Genomic DNA, 17,993 nt, shown 5'->3' on the forward strand with positions numbered 1-17,993 from the left:
GCTGCTGCTGTTGCCGCCGCCGCCGCCGCCGCTGCTGCTGCTGGTGCCCGGGAGGCGGCTGGCGGCGGAGGCTCGGCTCCCAGTCGCCGCACATCCCACAATACACCGCTAAGGAGCCCGACCCGAGCGCTCACCCTCCTCCTCTTCCTCCACCTCCTCCTCTTCCTCCTCCCCTCGCCTTCCTCGCCGCTTCCCCAGGCACTCTCCCGGCGGCGGCAGCTGCGCCGCCAAAGCCCCGGGCCCCAGTGGCCCCCCACCCCTCACTCGCGCGCTCCCACACTGCCTCCACCCCCCCTCCCCGAGGGAAGGCCTTTTAATTTATTTATTCTGCTGGGACTTAGGTGGGGGGCTCGGCTGGCGGGGGAGGGGGTGTCCCCGGGCTCTACCTCCCGCGGCCGGGGCTACCCTGGGAGCCGTGGCCTGCCCGGGCGAGCGCCTCGGGTCTCCAAAACTGTTTCCAAACTGCCAGCGCCGGCGGTGGGCGCGTGGGGACTCGGGGAATAGGGCTGGGTTTTGTTGGTGGGGAGGGAGTGATTGTGTGTCTGGACGCTGGGAGCCGTAGGGGGAGCCAGACGTCGACTCCAGCCGAGTTGCAATCGAGGCATCCGCGCTCCGGCTTCCTCTTCTGCCCCGCGACCCCCTCCCCGCTGGAGCCGAGCTGGGGAGGGGAAAGCAGGGTTTGAACCACATTAACATTCGCATTCCTGGGAGCAAGCAGCCCTAGGCTGGACCGGGGTGATACAAGCTTCTCTCTGTTATTATTTTTGGAGGGGAGCGCCCAGTAATTGTCCTGAACACATGCTCTCCCCCACCCCACCCCCTTCTTCTTCCAGCCACCAGTGGAGGAGAGAGTCCTTCTTTTTTGCATTTTTTTTTTTCCCTTCCCCTTTCTTTATTAAAGGTCCGGAGTGGCGGCGGCCAATCAGCGTGCGGCTTCCATTTTGTGAGTTCAACTCCGAGGCTCCCGGGCTTCGCAAGGACGCGTTTTCAGCCCCCTCTGCCTCTGCGCTCGGGAGGCCGGGGCGAAGGAGCCGCCTAGCCGGGGTTGCTTGGTGGTGGATTTCATATTGGGGCTCTTTTCGGGGTTTGTAATTTGGCCGTGGGTAGGTAATTGGCTGGAGCAGGGCGGCAGGGCGAGGCGGCCAATCAGCACGCGGCTTCTATAGAGCTTGAGTTATTAGACGCTGATCTCAAAACATCCTTCATCAGACACCAAGGAGAGGCCAACAGATGAGGGGAGCCATTTTTCTGCAATGGAATTAAATGGCCAAGTGGGTTTTTCCTTTGTTGCAAATGGGGAATGCTTTTCCTTTGACTCCACCATCCCGTTCAGGACGCCTCAGTGTGTTGTTTAACATTTGTCAACAGGCTAAAGGACTCACAGTTGGAAGAATGAAGAAGACTTTTTAAAAAGACCTGGATTTTTCCTTATGACTTGGAATCCATCTTTGTCTTGTATAACTAGGTCATAGCACACCATTAATGTCAGCAGTTAACAATCTTGAATTCCAAAAAACCTAAGTAAATGACATATTTCATTTTTTTTTCCTCTTTTTTTCTTGGGTGGGGGGGGTCGGGGAGCTTGGAGCTGTCTTAATCTGTATTCTCTCGACTGAACAATAAATTTTTAAATATATGTAGTTTTCCTCTATTAAACACTTAAACCTGGCCATCTTCTTAACTCCTTCTCTCTTTTTAACAAGGTAATGTGTGAAATGTCTAGCTTTAGGACTAGCGAAATGGCAGCAGCAACAAAAAATACTGTGAGCAGTTGTTACTCTTACAGTTTTTTAAAAACCTTTTACATTGTAAGTACCCAATCCATTCTGTCCTTACAAGTGCTTCATCTGCATGTCTGTCTTTGTCTCTTGTCTAATATAAACCAGTTAAAAAATGCTTTTAGACGATTTTGCTGTTCTAAAGCTAAGGTTTTAGCTTTAAGCTTTTGGAAATGTTTACAGCAATAAATGCTAGTCAGCTTTCTTCCCAGTAACACGTACACTTTCTTTGAAAATCGATCTATTTCAAGCAAAACAGCTCTGTTTTTCTCGTCTTCGGAGGGGTGGGGGTGGGGGTGAGGGAAAGGAGACCTCTTTGTGTAGAAAGAACTAAAGCCGTCACAGGAAACTAGATTAAAACTGGAAAACAAGTCCTAGCTGGTCGAGCCAAACACCAACGTTAACTCGGCAGTATTTTCTATGGCGGTTGGGATGGCTGGTGCGTCTTTTCTCTTGTTTGACTGTGTATTTTTGCCTTTTGTCTCTTAATGACGATCACACCATTGCTATATCCAGAGCAGTAAACAGTCCTCAGCGAAGCCGCCTTTTGCCAACCCAACCCTGGAAAGTTTGCAGAAGTGGAAGGACCTGACTATGCCAAGAGAGTGTAACTTACAAAGAGGTAACAACAAAAAAGGCAACACCATTTCCCCAAATTTTCCCAACTAAACAAACAAACAAAAAATCTCCTTGTGTATATATTTTTTATAATAACGCCTCCAAAACCACCGCCCAGCTTGATCTTCCAGGCACCATGGCATCGGGCTGAGCGGGTAAGTAACCAAAAAAAAAAAAAAAAAAAAAAAAGTGCCTTTTACCCCTTCGAGGAAATTGTTTTTCCGAGCAGGCCACGGTCTGCAAACGTTTGGGAGCTGAGGAGAGAAAGAGGTTTCTGGAGCTTTATGTGTGGCAGCCGGAGCGAGGGGAGATGGGAGGCTCTTCGGACCCCTTTGTACCTTCTGCCCCCGAGACGAGAAGAGGGTCTCCCCAGCGACCCTCGGGCACTCATGGAACCGCCTGACCCCGTCCCCCCTCGCTCTTCCCAGATCTGAGCCTTGGGTGGGAAGAATTTGACGTGTTTTGGAGATCGGGGGACTCAAAAGACAAGGAAACATCCCTGCTCTACCTAGGACCTCTTTCCAATTTGATTGTGGGGGTCTCGCACTCCGGAGCCGGTATTTCGGGGCTCCGGGGCGCGCCTGCGCTTCCTGAGCAAAAAAAGACAAAAGGCCGGCGTCCATGTTGGCACCATGACGCAGCATCTCTCCCGCCTGCAGCCGAGCGCTGCCCGTGCTCCCGGCCGCGCTCGCTCCTCCCTCCCAAACACGAGTTTTATTTTCCAGTTTCCCTGCAGTTCAGGTTCCAGCGGGCCGGGGCCGCGGCTGGGGCTGGGGCTGGGAGCCGCGCCGGGTTGGGGCTGCGGCGGCTAATGGCGGCTGGCTTCCTCTTCCTTTCTCCCGCCCTCCTTCCCCGCTTGTTGTTGCGAGTCTGAAGCAGAAGGCGACTACTCGGCCAGGCCGGGGCCTGAACGCCCGCGGGTCACGCGCCTCGGGTCGGGAGTGGTTGTGGGACCCGTTTTGGGGGGCGCGGGCCTCGGGGGCGTCGCGCGCGGCGACTCCCGCGCTCATTTCATGAGCTGAGGCGGCCAGACGGGCGCCATTTCGCGCGCCGCCTGCGGCCCGGGCGGTGGCGGCTGTTGCGCGCCAGGCGGGAGGAGGAAGACGGCGGCGGCCGGGGGAGGGGACGGGGCGCGCCGCCACCCGGAGGCCGCCCTAGCCGGGATGGGAGGGTGGCAGGCCGCGTCCTCCGACCCCCGCCCCGTCTCTGGGCTCGCGCGACAGGCGGAGGCCTCCTCGCTGCTGCCAGCCTGCGGGGGGCGGTCGGGGCGCGCGGCCGCTCCCTGACCCCTCTGGCTCCCCCAGAGGCCGCTGCCCACGGGGCCTCGGCGCCTTTAGCTTGGGCTCCCAGTCGCTCACTGAGAGCTGAGCCGGAGGCCCGGGTCGCCCCCTTTGTCCCCAGGAGGGGCGTCAGACGCCCCGATTTGGCCTCTTCAGGCACAGCCTCCGAGCAGCCCGCTACCTCGAGGTGGGGGTGGGGAAGCTGAGCCGGGATCCCTGGGGCCCAGGGCTCTGGGGTAAACCCGCAGATCTCCGGCTTTCCTGGGGGAGGGGATGCGGACGGGGCGGGCCTTTGGAAATGCAGATGAATCGCCGCTTGCTGCTTGTTGCCCGGGCTGAACCGAGGTGACTTCGGCCGCGCTCCCCCTAATCCATTCCCAGCTAGGCGGCTGGTTCCTGGGGCGGTGTCGTAAGGCTCCCCTTGCGTCCAGGAGACGCTGTCTGACTCGCTTTGGGCCAGGAAAGTGTCAGACCCACAAGCCGGGGGCGCCCTAACCGGCCCTGCGCTTTTCGCCAACCCCCAAGCACTTGGCTGGCCAAGGGACAGCATGTCCGGTGCCCCCGAATGGAGTCCCTCCTTTGGACAGCAGGAGGAGGCCTAGGTTGGCTCTGACAGTCCTGCCACCGAGGTAGGTTGTGAGCCCTTTCCCAGACTGTAAGGGACATTGGGGGACTGGCTAGCAGCCCGCTGAGGGCGGGAACCCCAGACCCGCCGGGCTGGTTCTACAGCCCCTCCCCCACACATGTGTGTGACCGCGTGCGAGCTGGGCCGCCGCCTGCTGGGCCCATCCATCCCGCCTGTCAGCTTCTGTTGTCAGCATCCTTGGGGCGTGCACTTCTCTCCCGGATCTAGCGGCCCACTAGGGGCTACATCTTGCCAGTGCCTCTCAGTGTAGCGGGCCTGTGGCGGTGCTCCTGCTGCCCGCAGGTGGGCAGCGCCCTGGCCCTCCCCTCCAGGTGGCGTGGAGGTGTGTGGGGTGACAGTGGCAGCAGAAGGGGGATCCTTTGAGAGCTGGGCCGGCTTTCACTGGGACAAGTTAACCTGACCCCCTTCCCCACACCCCCTGGGAATTCCCACAATTCCCTTCCTACCCCCACACAGAGCAGGTGTTGCTAGCTGTTGGTAGAATCAGACCAACCTTGGTTTGAAACCTGGCTAGCCTTTTATCAGCTGAGACTTTGTACAAGCTGCGTAGACTGAGAGGCCCTGTTTCCCCACCTGTAGAAGTGGAGTACAGCAGACTCAGACTTCAGCAAAAGCATGGATCCTCCCGGGGGCTCTTGAAAACCTCCCCCCAGGTCCATCCCATAGATTCTGATTGAGTGGTTGAGGGCCTTTATACTTGTTGCCAGGTGATGGTGATGCTGTGGGTGGGGAGACCCGTTTAGGTAATGCCTGGGGTGGGCGTGAGCAGGAAGGAAGTGGCTGCATTTGGCCTCCTGAGCTCCATGTGTTTGGCACATAGTGATTGGCTTCCCAGTAAAGGCAACTCTTGTTCCCATTCTCACACAAGCCAGCCAGTTAGTTTCCGTGTCCTCTTTGTCTCCAGGACCCCGCAGCTGGAGACGCTGAGACCCTTGATCTCTGGCAGCTTCCTCTCATCTCCTATCCATCCCGTGTGATCTCTGGTTTGTCACTTTGATTAGCCATTTGGGGCATCGGGCTGTTGTCCCTGCCCCCCTCTGTGTCCCACCCCTCAGAGTGAGGGTGAGGCTGAGGTTTGGGGGGCCGCTGGGGCGCGGTGCTTGAGTAAGGGAGGCTCTGAGGCCCCCCCCAGCTGTGGGCTTGTGCCAAGACTGGCGATTGTCCTATGTGGAAGGATAGTGATGCACGCTTTGCAGGGAACACGGGAGGAGAATTGAGTGTGATGAAGGGAGGGATTCAGTCTCCATCCTTGTGGTGATTATTGCTGGGAGTGGCGCAAAGAGCGGGCTGGGCCGGCTGCCAGCTCCTCCCCAAGCTCAGGAAGCATGTGGCAGGGCCTCAGGGCAAAGGGGACAACTGGCTTTCCTGGAGTGGAGAGCCATGGCTGTTCCTCTGGTGGGTTTGGAGCTGGGCTGGGTGCGGGTGCCAGCCGCCGGCTTCACGTGCTGTGTGATTTGGGGTTGCCCACCCACTGCCCGGAGTGGAAGCGTCTCACCGAAGGTCACAAGGCCACCACTGGCAGAGCCAGGATGGGGTTCCAGGTGTCTTGACTTGGAGCCCGGTGCCTGGGCCCTAGCACCCCCCCAGCTGTCTGGGCTATTTTGGGCACCCTCTCCTGCCAGCTGTCTGCCGGCATCCCTGCCCAGAGTCTCGCTAAGCCGTCTGGTGGGGCAGCCAGCAGGGTGTCCTACATGCTTTCTGGGCTGAGGGTCCCAGGCCTTGTCCTTTTCCAGGGAGCACACCCCCATCACCTGTACCTCATTGCCTTCCTCCTACTCTGAGTGAGGGGCAGGTGAGAAGAGCTCCGTAAAAAGTCAATGAGGGAGTTAACTTTTCTCAAAACCCATTACCCTTTTTGCTTGCCACCTCCCATGTGAGTTTCATATCTGGCTCTGCGAGGCCTGCAGGCCGCCTCACGGCACTGCCCAGTGCAGCCATGGGGCCAGCACCCCTCCAGGCCGCCTGATGGCTCTGCCCAGTGCAGCCATGGGGCCAGCACCCCTCCAGGCCGCCTGATGGCTCTGCCCAGCAGAGCCATGGGGTCGCACCGCGGCCTCGCTGGAGTAAAGCATTGAATTTGATCTTCCCTCTGGGCTGTCGCCCCAAGGGCTCCGGCCAGTTCCTGCGCTCCTGCCCCCCAAACCCATTAGGGACCAGTTAGGTGCTAACTTGTGATCAGGATGTGAGTTCTGGGAAGCCCGGGGTGACCTCCAGGCCCAGCTGGAAAGATGTTCCCTTTTCTCATTTTCCCCTCTGTTTCATGTCTCTCCTCTCTCTGTTCGTGGATCTGTTCCTAGGGCACGGCAGTGCCGGCCTTCTGTCCTGCCCGCTGTCATTCCTCCTGGCCCTGAGGGGGTAGGGCTGCTCCTGGCTCCAAGCCCAGTGGGGCCGGCCTCCAGCAGGGTCACGAGGCTGGGCCTGCTTTACTCCAGAGCCGCCAGGCTCCCTGCCCCTTCTGGCCAGGCCACCAGGAGCCCCAGTGTGGAATGTGACCTTTTGGACCCTCTGGGTGCAGGCTGCACCCTCTGCTCCAACCCTTGAGAGGTGTCACTGCCACTCGGGGCCACCTGGGTCCAGTGCTGCCTCTCACTGGTGGCCTTGGGGCAGTCCTTGCCCCCTCTGAGCACAGCCCCCCGTAGACCTGTAGACAGGAGGGTGGACGATTGCTCTTTAAGTTCCTCTCTGATCTGGTGCCTTGGGGGAGTGGCTTTGGACCCCAGCATGGCCGCTCCCCCAGGGGCAGCTGGGGTCTCCCAGGCCGCCCTTGGCTACCTCCCATCTCTGGGGCCCCACTTCGGGCACTCAGGCTAACCTCCTGCCTAACGTGAGGTGGGTGACAGAGGTGACCTCTCAGGGTCTCCTAAGGCACCCAGGAAGTGGAAGACAGAAGTGTTGCTAGTACTGGCCCCACCCCAGCCTGGCTGGGCCTTGCCCTGACTAGATAGGATTGGACCGGTCCCTGCATCTCTCCCTGGGGGGCCTCCGTGTGAACACAGTTCACCCCAAGTTGCCACCTGGGCAGCCCTAGACTGGTAGACACCAGGTCCCAACACCTCTGGTAGCAGAGACCAGCTTAAAGAATCTTTCTTGTCCTCCTAAACTCTCCGGGAACTCCTGGGGACAGATGGAGAAAGCTACAGGTCTCCTGGCTGCCTCACAGGTAAGGGAGCAGGGCCCCGGGCAGGACACACAGCTCCCAGCTGGCCTGGCGGCCCGGCCGCCTCTGAGGAAGCTCCGAGCAGCTGGCCTGGCTCCTGGGTAATTTTAGCCGCAGATCCAACCCCATCACCACCCAGCATCAGAGCTCCATCCAAGTCCATCTCGACCCGGGGGACAGGCTGGCCAGGCAGTGGTGGGTGGACAGGGGCCCTGTAACCAGGGAGAACTTTGGCTCCCTTTTGTGCAAATCTTTGTTCTCTGCTGAGTCGGGTCATAGCCCCATTTCACGCACAGGTGGGAAAGTGGAGGCTGAGGTGTGAGGGTTTTGAGATCAGAAAGGCTACCACAGATTGGCTTGGTCAGCCTGGCTTCAGGTGACAGTTTACTTGGAGTGGGTGACCCTTACTCTCCTAGTGTGGTGGCCCACCCTCTTGGAGGGTCAAGCCTGAGGCCGCCAGAGGAGAGGTAAGTGGTGAAGGGCTCACTCCAAGCCCACCCCTCCATCCTCCGTCTGGCTTCTCCCTGCGTGACTTGTCACTCTACCTTGTCACCTCACTCCTGCAGAGGCTTCACCTCTGAGGACCCCTCCTCTCCTGCCAACCTCAGGCTGAGGAAAGAGCCATCCCCATCCCCACCTGGCCTCACTGGCCTGCCGGGGCCAGTCGCAGCTCCTCCCTGGCTCAGGAGAGGCTGCCGGAGAAGCTTCAAGGTTTGGCTCTGCTGGCCTCTTTCCTGCTCGAAAGCCAAGTGGCCAACACTGCCTTGGAGACCGACAGACAAGCTAACCCATTACCTCCACAGCCGTGTCTGGTCTCCCTTCTCACTCCCCAACTTCTGTGGAACCTGACACAAGTTTTCTAGATTGCACACATGGGCCCCGCCTGTGCTCTCACTGTCCAGCTTATGCCCTGCACCACCCCTCTCTCAGCCTCCCCTGAGCCCCACATGGGATCTGGTCTCTAAATTGTTGGCATCTCCCAAGCGCCGTCACGCCGCCTCCCTCAAGACTGTGAGCTCCTCGTGGGCAGGAATCATTGCCTCTCAATAAAAATAATGTTGCAAAGAAAAAAGGAACAGATATGTTGCTGTGAATTTGTCAAAGAGGTTCTTGACCCAGCAGGTGCCCTTCTGGCCAGGTGAGCCCAGAGGACCTGGAAGTCGTCCTTCTAACAGCCTGGGCCTGGCCCTCTGACCCTTTCCAGCTAAGGCTGTTTGTTGTCGTCTGCGGCTCCCACGGACGGTGGCTGCTGCCCTCTGGTGGTCAGGCCCTGCCTTGCACCCGCTGAAAACCTTACCCCGGCATTTTGGCAGTGCCAGGCTGGCAGTTTGCACCTCGAAGTGCAGTAATTTGATCCTTGTTGAGAATTTGAGAATCGGGGGTTTTGCCGATGGGGGAAGGGGATGCAACTGAGCAGGGCAAGTAGATCTGAATCTTGCCAACACTTCCTTTCAGAGGAAACAGGTCTTTCACCCCAACCATGCTGTAGGCCGGTTTGTTAGAAAAGGACTCTGCTAGCCCACCCGGAAGGAGTGGACTCCCGGCCATACCTTGTGCCTGCCTGCTTTGGGCCGGCTCTTGGGGCCCCTCGCTAGTTGTAACCACTGGCCTGGAGGGACGGTAAGCTCAGGGTGGCGGGGATGGTAGTACCTGCGTGTAGTAAGTGCTCAATAAATACTACTATTTGGACCTGGGGAATCGGGGAGAATTCCTGGGGTGAAGGCCACGTGGCTGCTGGGGAACGCTTTACATTTCTTAGTTTGTAGGGGATAGTATCAGTCTCCAAACTGCACGGAGGCCGGCCCCAAACGACCTCAGATGGTGTCCAACTGGGTTCAGCATGCATCTGACCCCTGCGGGAAAGGGCGCCAGCCCGCGTGTTTCGGGGTCGACGGGGCACCAGCCTGTTTGCAGCAGTTCACCTGCGCCATGAGCAGCCCGCGCTAAGACGAGCGCCCAGCAGAGGGCGCCAGACGCCCACCCTGCGGCCCCAGGAAGTGTGGGCGGAGACAGGTAAGCGGAACCCCTATTCCTTATTCTTGGTTCCCAATTCCGCACACACACAGACGCCCCGAGGGACAGACGAGGTGGGCGGACACGACCCCTGCCGTCAGCGTATTCCCCGACACCACCACTCCCACCTGGGGGAAACTGAGGCCAAAGGCAGGGTGGCCAGGGGCCACATCGCTGGACACAGCAAAGCCAAAAGGAGAAAGGGCTTTTCTCAAGACCGGCCCTTCGGCCCCCGCAGCTGTAGGTACAGCCCACCAATCACCGAGTCCTTACCCGATGGGGGAGTGGGGGGTTCGAGCCGGCCAATCAGAGAGTCCCTGCCGGAGAAACCTGCCAATCAGAGGCGCCCGGCGTGCAGCTGCGGAAACAGCCGGGTCTTGCCGGCGGGGGGCGCGCCATGACGCTTCGGGGAGGTGATGGGATTTGGGAGCTGCGCTTGAGACTACAGACACCTCTTTTTTCAGCTGCTTCAATTTCCCTGGGGCTGAGACCTGAACGTTGCCTGCACAGCTTCTTGTTGTTGTTGTTAGATGCCGTCACTAACAGGAAGGAAACTGAGGCTGGGAGGTGGGCCCGGGTGGCTGCCTGGCGGAGGCGGCGCGGCTGCGGAGGGCGGAGCTTCCCTTAGCCCGCCTCCAGCCCAGGCCCCGCCCCTGGTCGCACCCGGGTGCCCCAGCGCTGAGACCCGGCGCCGCTAGTGCTGCCGGCGCCGGGCTATGGATGCCCCTGGGGCCCCGGCCCCCACCGCCGCCCCGGGCAGGAAAGCACTGAAGATTGTGATCGTGGGCGACGGAGGCTGCGGCAAAACTTCGCTGCTGATGGTGTACAGCCAGGGCTCCTTCCCCGAGGTGAGACCCGCGGTGGGCTGCAGAGAGGTGGCCTGGGGGCCTCTTTTGAACCCACTGAGGGCGAAGGGCTCCCCTCAGCCCGTGCCCGCCCCCAGAGTCGGAATTCTAGGGTCTCTGGCGTCCTGAGCGCGGAGAGACGGCCTCCACCCACCCCAGGGCGTCCCCTCGGGAATTCCAGAGCCTAGTAGGGTGAGGGTGGTAGGGTTGCCCCCGGGCCCCGGGCCCCGGCGCCCCTTGGAAGAAACAGCTCAACCCCTTCTCCGACAGCACTACGCCCCGTCGGTGTTTGAGAAGTACACGGCCACCGTGACCGTGGGCAGCAAGGAGGTGACCCTGAACCTGTACGACACTGCCGGTGAGTACACCTGCATGCCAGGGGTTTCCCAGGGGTCCCACCGAAGGCTTTTCCCTGCCGGGGCTTCCCTCCTTACCAGCCTTTGCGAGGCCCTAGTCCCCCTCAGCTTCTCTGGGGTTTCAGTGGCCCCGTGTGTAAAAGGGGATGTTTGGATGTGCTGAGAGCCCACGGCCTGCCTGCTGTGGTTCTAGAAAACCGTGGGCGACACTTGTGCTCCACCCAGCTCCATGATTCTGTATGTTACATGTTGTGACGTTGTAAGGTTCTGTGGACTACAGATTGTAGGGTTCAGTGGGTGGTGTGTCTGGGTCCCACGGCTCCAGGCTATGCTGGATGGATCCCAATTCTGTGGCCTACTGTCCCAGCTTGGGGCTCCAGAATCCTGTGCGTTTGGGATTCCTTGGGCTACGGTCTGTGGTTCAGGTTTATCTGACCTCCTGTTTCAAGCCTATGGTCCAGGATTTGTGGCTTCAGTCCAGTGCTTTCCTGGTTCCTGGGAAGAAACCAGGCAATGTTAGATGATGACCGGAGGAGGGATGGCGTTCTGGGGCAGCAGGTAGGACCTACGGTTCTGTCGCCACCTGTAGCCCCTAATGCATGCAGATGTATGGTAATTGTGTAGCTGCTTCAGAGTTGGGCCGGCATGGCCAGTGGGAGGACTTGGGTAACACAGCTGGCCCTGGGGAGGCCTCAGTTCTGCCCTGGCTCTCCCTTGGTCTGAATCAACATTGGGGAGCAAAGGTCTGGGCCTCCAGGTGGAGCTCATCCAGCGTCCGTGACTCAGTGTTTAGTGAGTCTTTGTGGAACCACATCACATCATGGGGTGTCCCCTCCCCTGCCAGCTAAGCCTTGTTTGTGTGAGGTCAGGTCCCTGGCCAACCTCGGGCGGGTAGACCATTGCTTTCCTCACCTGTCCTGGGAGGAAAAGGAGCTGCCCTAAAACTCCTCTTCGCGTCCTGGGCTTTGGTTTCTTCACTCCATGGCCTACCCCTACAGTGGCTTCTGAGGATCACTCCTAGTTGGAAAGAAACCTGCAGCGCCCCACCACCACCACCACCACCACCCAGCACAGAACCAGGCCCCCAGCCTCAAGTGGAAAGTAACAGGCTCCAAAGAATTCCTGAGGGCATTTTGGGGTGCAATAAAAGCGAAAATGAATGCTTCTGTTCACAGTTGGTGCAGGGCTCTGCCCGGGGCCTTGGGAGACTCAGAGGGGAGATTCCTCTTCTTCCTCTGTCCTCAGATTCTGGCGGTTCGAGGCCAGGGCTGCCTCTTCCATCACACTGAGAGCAAGGACCACTTGGGGCCTTTCTGGCCTCACGCAGAGAATGATATTCAAAGAACATGGTAGTGTAGATTGGCGTGAAGGTTCCGGAATATTTGTACTTGGCATAAGGAAGGGCTGGTGGTCAGAGCTGCTGTGGGAGGAAGGAGGGGGGAGCTTCCTGGCAGCAGAGTCGTGCGAGTGAGTGTGACCACCTGGGAGATGACACTCCCTTCCACAGCATCCTGTTGGGGCCTAGCCACGCGCTGTGATGACGGGCAGACCTGGACAGACCGGGGCTTCCATGCCACCTCTACTGACAGTATGTCACTGGGGATGTCTGGCCTCAAAACCAGACCGGTTCCTGTTGAGTCAGTTCCAACTCGTGGTCACCCCGCGTCTTACAAACTAGACCTGCTCCAGGTTTCCTCAGCTGCAACATTTACAGATCACTGGCCTTTCTTTCATGGGACCACTGGGTAGGTTTGAACCGCCAGCATATTCAATTAGTAGTCCAACACATGAACCATGTGTACCAGGACCTTCCCTGGAAGGAAAGGGCTCAGTATATGTTACTTGTCATGGTGATTTCTAAACCCACCCCCACCCACCCCCCGTGGCCGCTCCAGCCCAGGCCTGTTCTCCGGAATCTGCCGTCCACACAACTGTGCTGACCCCAGCCCCGACTGGGAGGACGCCTGTTTGCCCTTTTTCCAGCAGCAGAAGAGCCACGCTGGGGTTGGAGGCCCTCGTGGCATTCTGGGCAGAGTAGACTGGCCTCACAGCCAGCACGACAGATCCAGAGGGGCTCCCAAGGGGGAAAGAAATACGGCTGCCCCCTAAAGGTGAACCGCTGTGAGTGGGCGAGGAACTTCCCAATCAGTGAGCAACGTTTGAGTGAGGTGGGGTCATTCCTTCCATCCCCACGGCCCAAACCAGGGCTGCCTAGAGCGAGCCTCCTGCCGTGATTGTTGAATGAATGAGTCAAATCTGAATGGCAGACTCTATGGGGGAGGACCTGTGTGAGGAAGATGATGGCAGTGATGTCTACCTTTAGGGTGGACAGAGACCTGGAGAGTATAGTGAATGACTAAAGAGAGGCTAAGGGTCTGAGAAGGAGCTCTGGTAGCACAGTGCCTAAGCCACTTGACTGCTAACCAGAAGGCTGGCGGTTCAAACCCACCAGCCACTCCTCGCAAGGAAGGTTGGGCAATCTACTTCCGTAGTGACACCATCTTGGAAACCCAAGGAGAGGTCACTATGAGTCGGGTCTGACTCGACGGCACATAACAACCACCACCAAGAGTCTGAGAGCAGTGGCTGAGCTAAAGATGAGTCTAGAAGAGGTTGTTACAGAAGGTTCTAGAACCTGCTGGGCTGAGCCCAGAAGGGACAACTTCCAACCCAGCAGTGACTGGAGCTGTGGCACAGGGGTGGCCCCTGAAGACTGAAGTTGTCCACATGCAGGACCGAGTGACTGCCCTGGGTCTGTGGGAGGCAGTCTAGCCGCTTGTCTCCATCCTGCGGAAGCAGTTACAGCAGTGGGAGGGGGATGGAGGGCTGAGGGAGTTCTCGGTACTCAGAGGTGAGAGGTGAGGGCGGGGGCCGTGAACACCCATTGCCCTAGCAGCCCCCCCCCCAGGCCGACACCCTCAGGGGCAGGAAGCTGTGGTAAAGTCTGAAGTTTCCCCAGCAGGGTGGGGGGTAGCATTCAGACACCAGCTAGAGACGTATTTCCTCTGGACTTGGGGTTCGGTCCAGGGTTGGGGAATGAGAGGATGGGTTGCCCCAGGGAGGCAGAGAGCAGTGGTTCTCAGCCTGAGATGGGTGTAGGAGTCGGGGGGCAGAGAGTGGCTGAGGAACTGGGGACAAGAGGGTGTCATGAGCCATAGAAGCGAGGAGCCCTGGAGGCTTAGGGGGCCACATGTGTGGGTTAATCAGAATGTGGCCTGAGCTTGAGGCTGGAGCCACTCAGCCTCAGTTACTCCTACCTCTGGGAAGGAAGTGCAGGTGGGCGGGCCCAGCAGGCCGAGTAAAAGTGGGTTCCTCTTCTGGCAGCTTCCCCTTCTCATGCTGCCCGCACCCCTCCCTTGACCGACACCCCGGTCTGGCCAGGAACCACCTGGCTTCAGTGTGCCCTCCAGCAGATTTAGGGACTGCTGTGGCCTGAGGACACCCCTTCTCTTCTCAAGCCAGCTCTTGGCCTCAGAGACCCCAAGCCCCAGGAAGATGGCTCTGGTGGCAAAGCTCCATCCCACAAAGGAAACAGCCCTGTGTGAGGAGACACCGCACTTCCGCCCCACCCTCCAGTCCCGTCAACCCCAGGAAGATGGCTGGCTTTGAGGGGACCTCGTCCCAGAGACCTGTCCACGTGAGGAGTAAATGCCCCCTTTGTGCACACTCCGAGGCTGTTTTGACATCGTGAGCTCATCTGAGACCAGGGTGAAGCCCCAGTGTGACTGGGCATGTGGCAGGGTGGCCTTCTTAAACCTTGGTGCTGTGCACTGGATTACTCTTACATGGCCTTTCTAGCCATGACTGGGTGGGGCTATGCAGATGAGGTGCTTAGGGCCCACCGTGGGGATTGGACAGCTTGCTAATAAGGCAAGTGAGGTGCCTGGATGGCAGTGTTGTGGGGTGGTGGGCCCTATGCAAATAAAACACATAGAACCGTAATGAAAGGACTGGCATATGGTCATACTGCTAGCCTTAAAATGAGCCAATCCAGACGTGGACGGGGGGCGGGGAGGCCCTCACTACCACCAAGAAAGACGAGAAAGGAGGGGCGTGTGGCCTTTACACCCAGGGTTCCCTGCACTAAGAACCTCCCAGACCCAGGACCCAGTTTAACACCTGAGATGATGAGAAGTAGCCGCAGAACCAGGACACTGGCCCAACAACGGTGCAGTGGGCTTCCTAGCCCATGGAGCAAGGCAATCACAGTGGGGTGCTTCCAGGCACTTGGCAGAGCTAGGGTCTCAGACACCCCCCCTCCAGCCAGAGAGCCGAGTACCTTCAGGCTAAGGCTTGCTGGCAGAGTGGGGTACCTCTAGGCACTTATCCATGGAGCCACAGAGCTCTGTAACACTTGCCAAAGCAGAGCAGAGGGCGGACTGGCCCAAGAGGCTCAAGAGGCTGAGAGGCCATGGGCCAGGGAGAGGCCTGGCACGGCCAAGAAGCTGTCCTGACTGAAGAGCTGTATCCTGAGTCATTACTGATCCTTAATTTTAACCTGGTACTTCCCTAATAAACCTCATAAGCATGAGTATTGTTTGTGAGTTCTGTGTGGCCATTGAAACAAATTATGGAACTCAGGAGAGAGGTAGAGAGGGCCATGAGGAGAGAGGGCTGGCATCAGGATTGGTAAGAAGGTTGGAGGTCCAAGGCTGGGGGTGTGTCTGACCTCCACCTCATAGGAATCAGCCTTGAGCTGTTGATCTTGACTCATCCTTTCCCCTTGTGAAGTTAGAGGAGGTCAGACATGCCTCCCCCCGCTCCCCCCCCCATCATTTTTATACCTGGCATCATTGTGGTTAAACTGGGGGGGGGGAATAGCCTGTGGTTAGAAAGGCCCCTAAAACTTGTGGGTATAAAGATCCCAGGTTAGAACCCCCATCCCTCCGTAAATTTCTGTTTCAATAGCAGCCACCATAGCAGTCCCACCCTGTGCCAAGCACGTCCCAGGCTACGAAGTCCTTTCCCTTCTGGTACCTGGGGCAGGGTTGTCACCCCTTTTACAGATAAGGAAACTGAGGGCCAGAGAGAGAAAGGTGCCAAGGTCATGGGATGTGCATCTGAGTGGCCTCCTGACTCAAGTGGGGGAGGATGTGGAGGGCACCCCCTCCTCCCAAGGAGACAGGTGGGCCAAGGTCACATGGAAGAACACAGTCCATGGCTTGGTCCCTGTGCAGAGGCCCACACTGAACCCTGGGGAAAAGCTGAGCCAGGCAGGAGTCAAGCCAGGAAGGCAACCTGGAGGAGGAACTGGGGTCTGGGCTGCCTGCCCACAGCTTCCCCAGAGTCCCTCTCTCTGGATGTCGGCAGCCATTATTTCCTCACCTGGCCAGGCCTGGGGCTTGAAGGGTGAATAGCTCCGTACCCTCTGGACGCAGGCTGGGAGAATTGTTGTCCGGTACTATGGATTTTCAAGTCATGGGGCCCTCCCTCGTGACAGAGTGGAACTGCCCCATAGGTTGTAATCTTTACAGAAACAGATTGTCAGGTCTTCTTTCTCGCAGGAGCCACTGGGTGGGTTCAAACCATCAACCTTTTGATTAGCAGCCCAGCACTTAATCGTTGCACCCCCGGAGTAGCCCAGTAATCCTACCAAATAATCTGTCATTGACAGAGCTTCCCCTTAGCTGTGTGATCTTGGCAACTCACTTTACCTCTCTGTGCCTGAGTTCCTGCATCTATAAAATGGGCATAACAGTGGTCCAACCATGTAGGGTCATCAGGAGGTGTGATCAGTTAAGGCAGGGAAAGGGCTTCAGACAGGCTGGCACCCGAGCGAGTGTTCCTCACTTGGTACCGTCCCTACTGTCTCTCTGGTCATTATCAAAGCTGACTTGCTTCATGCGTCCCTGTCTCACAGATGCGAAGGCTCACGTCCAGAGATTTTCCTTTCCAGTTGGCAAGGCTGGGAGGGCTTCCTGGAAGAATTGGCACTTGTTGAGTGGCCAGGCAGATGGTTGACCTTGGCACTGGAGACCAAGTTGGCATTGCCAGTATGACCTTGGCAAAGGTCCCCTCAGCCTCTGCTTTTTTGCTAACTTTGAAGGCAAAGAACTGTAACTTTCCCCACCCTGCTCACCTGGCAAGTGGCTGCTTGAATTAACACAGGTCACATGAGTGGCAGATGCCCTTGGAAATGCTAAAGGACTATGCTGGCCATCCCAGAAGAGCAAAGCTGTTATATTGTATGCTCTTGGCTTGTTCATTCATTCCAGGTGCCTGCTTGCCAGGCACTGTGCTAGACCCCAGGGACGCCACAGTGAACAGCACACAGGTGGCCCGTCCTTAAGATGGCTGATGTGCTCATGGGGGAGACAAACAGGAAACTAGCGTCACCTCGGGGTGGAACGTGCTGTGGAGAAAATAAAACCACGGCCCGGGGGTGGACTATGAAGGCGGCTGTGCCAACAGAGGTCTCTCGGAGAAGGGGGGAGTGAGTCCTGTTGTTACACGGGGAAAAATGTTCTAGAAGTGGGAAACACTCGCCCGGCAAGCGGCTCACCTCAGTGTTATGAGCACACTGTTCCACCTTGCTCCTTCGACCCCCAGCAGCCTGAAGTCTCACTTGTGTTCTCACGGACTGTCATGGCGGATCCAGGGGCACATGCCAGCCCTTACGTCTGCTGCCTTTGACAAAAACCAAAAACCATACCCACTGCCGTCAAGTCAGTTCTGACCCATAGTGACCCTATGTGACAGAGCAGAAGTGCCCCAATAGGGTTTCCAGAACTGTCAGTATTTACAAAAGCAGACTGCTACATCTTTCTGCTGCAGAGTGGGTAGTGGGTTTGAACCGTCAGGCTTTTGGTTAGTAGCCAAATGCTTAACTGCTGTGCCAGCAAGGCTTCTCTGCCTCTGACAAGAGTTCAGCAATTTCAAAGCAACCATCAACCAGTCTTTACTGAATGCCTAGTAGGTGCCAGGATTAGTTGTAAGGACAGACATGGTCCCTGTCCTCATGGTGCTGCCTGCTCTCATGATGTTTACCATGGATCAAGGAGACAGAAGATAAGTACCTATGTAAGTGGTGGGTGACAGGGAGGGAGTGGCGGGCAGGCTGGTGCCAGCCGGGCACCCACATAGCTGGGGGCGCGGGATTGGCTCCATGTGGTAGTTAAGTTTGAGTGTCAACTTGGCTGGGCCTGGTTGAGTGGCTGGGCAGCTGGTGGTAGTTACTCCCCATGAGGAGACTGGCAATCCACTCCATGGTGGGATCTACCACAAGCAGCTGAGTAGCTGCCTTTGGGATGTGGTCTGCTTCCTGTATATTAAGAGAAGCCTTGGGAATGGTCTCTAGCCT

The 17,993-nt window shown here is 57.9% G+C and overlaps 1 protein-coding gene across 1 annotated transcript in view; it reads left to right on the plus strand.

The window, feature by feature from the left end:
* The first annotated feature begins 10,208 nt into the window (after window positions 1–10,208).
* Window positions 10,209–17,993, plus strand: part of RHOF (ras homolog family member F, filopodia associated) — an 11,179-nt gene continuing 3,394 nt past the window's right edge. Inside the window, exons 1-2 of the mRNA XM_007938149.2 lie at window positions 10,209–10,340; window positions 10,608–10,695. Of these exons, the coding sequence (XP_007936340.1) occupies window positions 10,209–10,340; window positions 10,608–10,695 (220 nt within the window). The remainder of the gene's footprint in view (window positions 10,341–10,607; window positions 10,696–17,993) is intronic.

The sequence above is a fragment of the Orycteropus afer genome, unplaced genomic scaffold (genome assembly GCF_000298275.1).
Source record: "Orycteropus afer afer isolate SDZICR_OR568_19922 unplaced genomic scaffold, OryAfe1.0 scaffold00048, whole genome shotgun sequence".
Lineage (NCBI taxonomy): Eukaryota > Metazoa > Chordata > Mammalia > Tubulidentata > Orycteropodidae > Orycteropus > Orycteropus afer.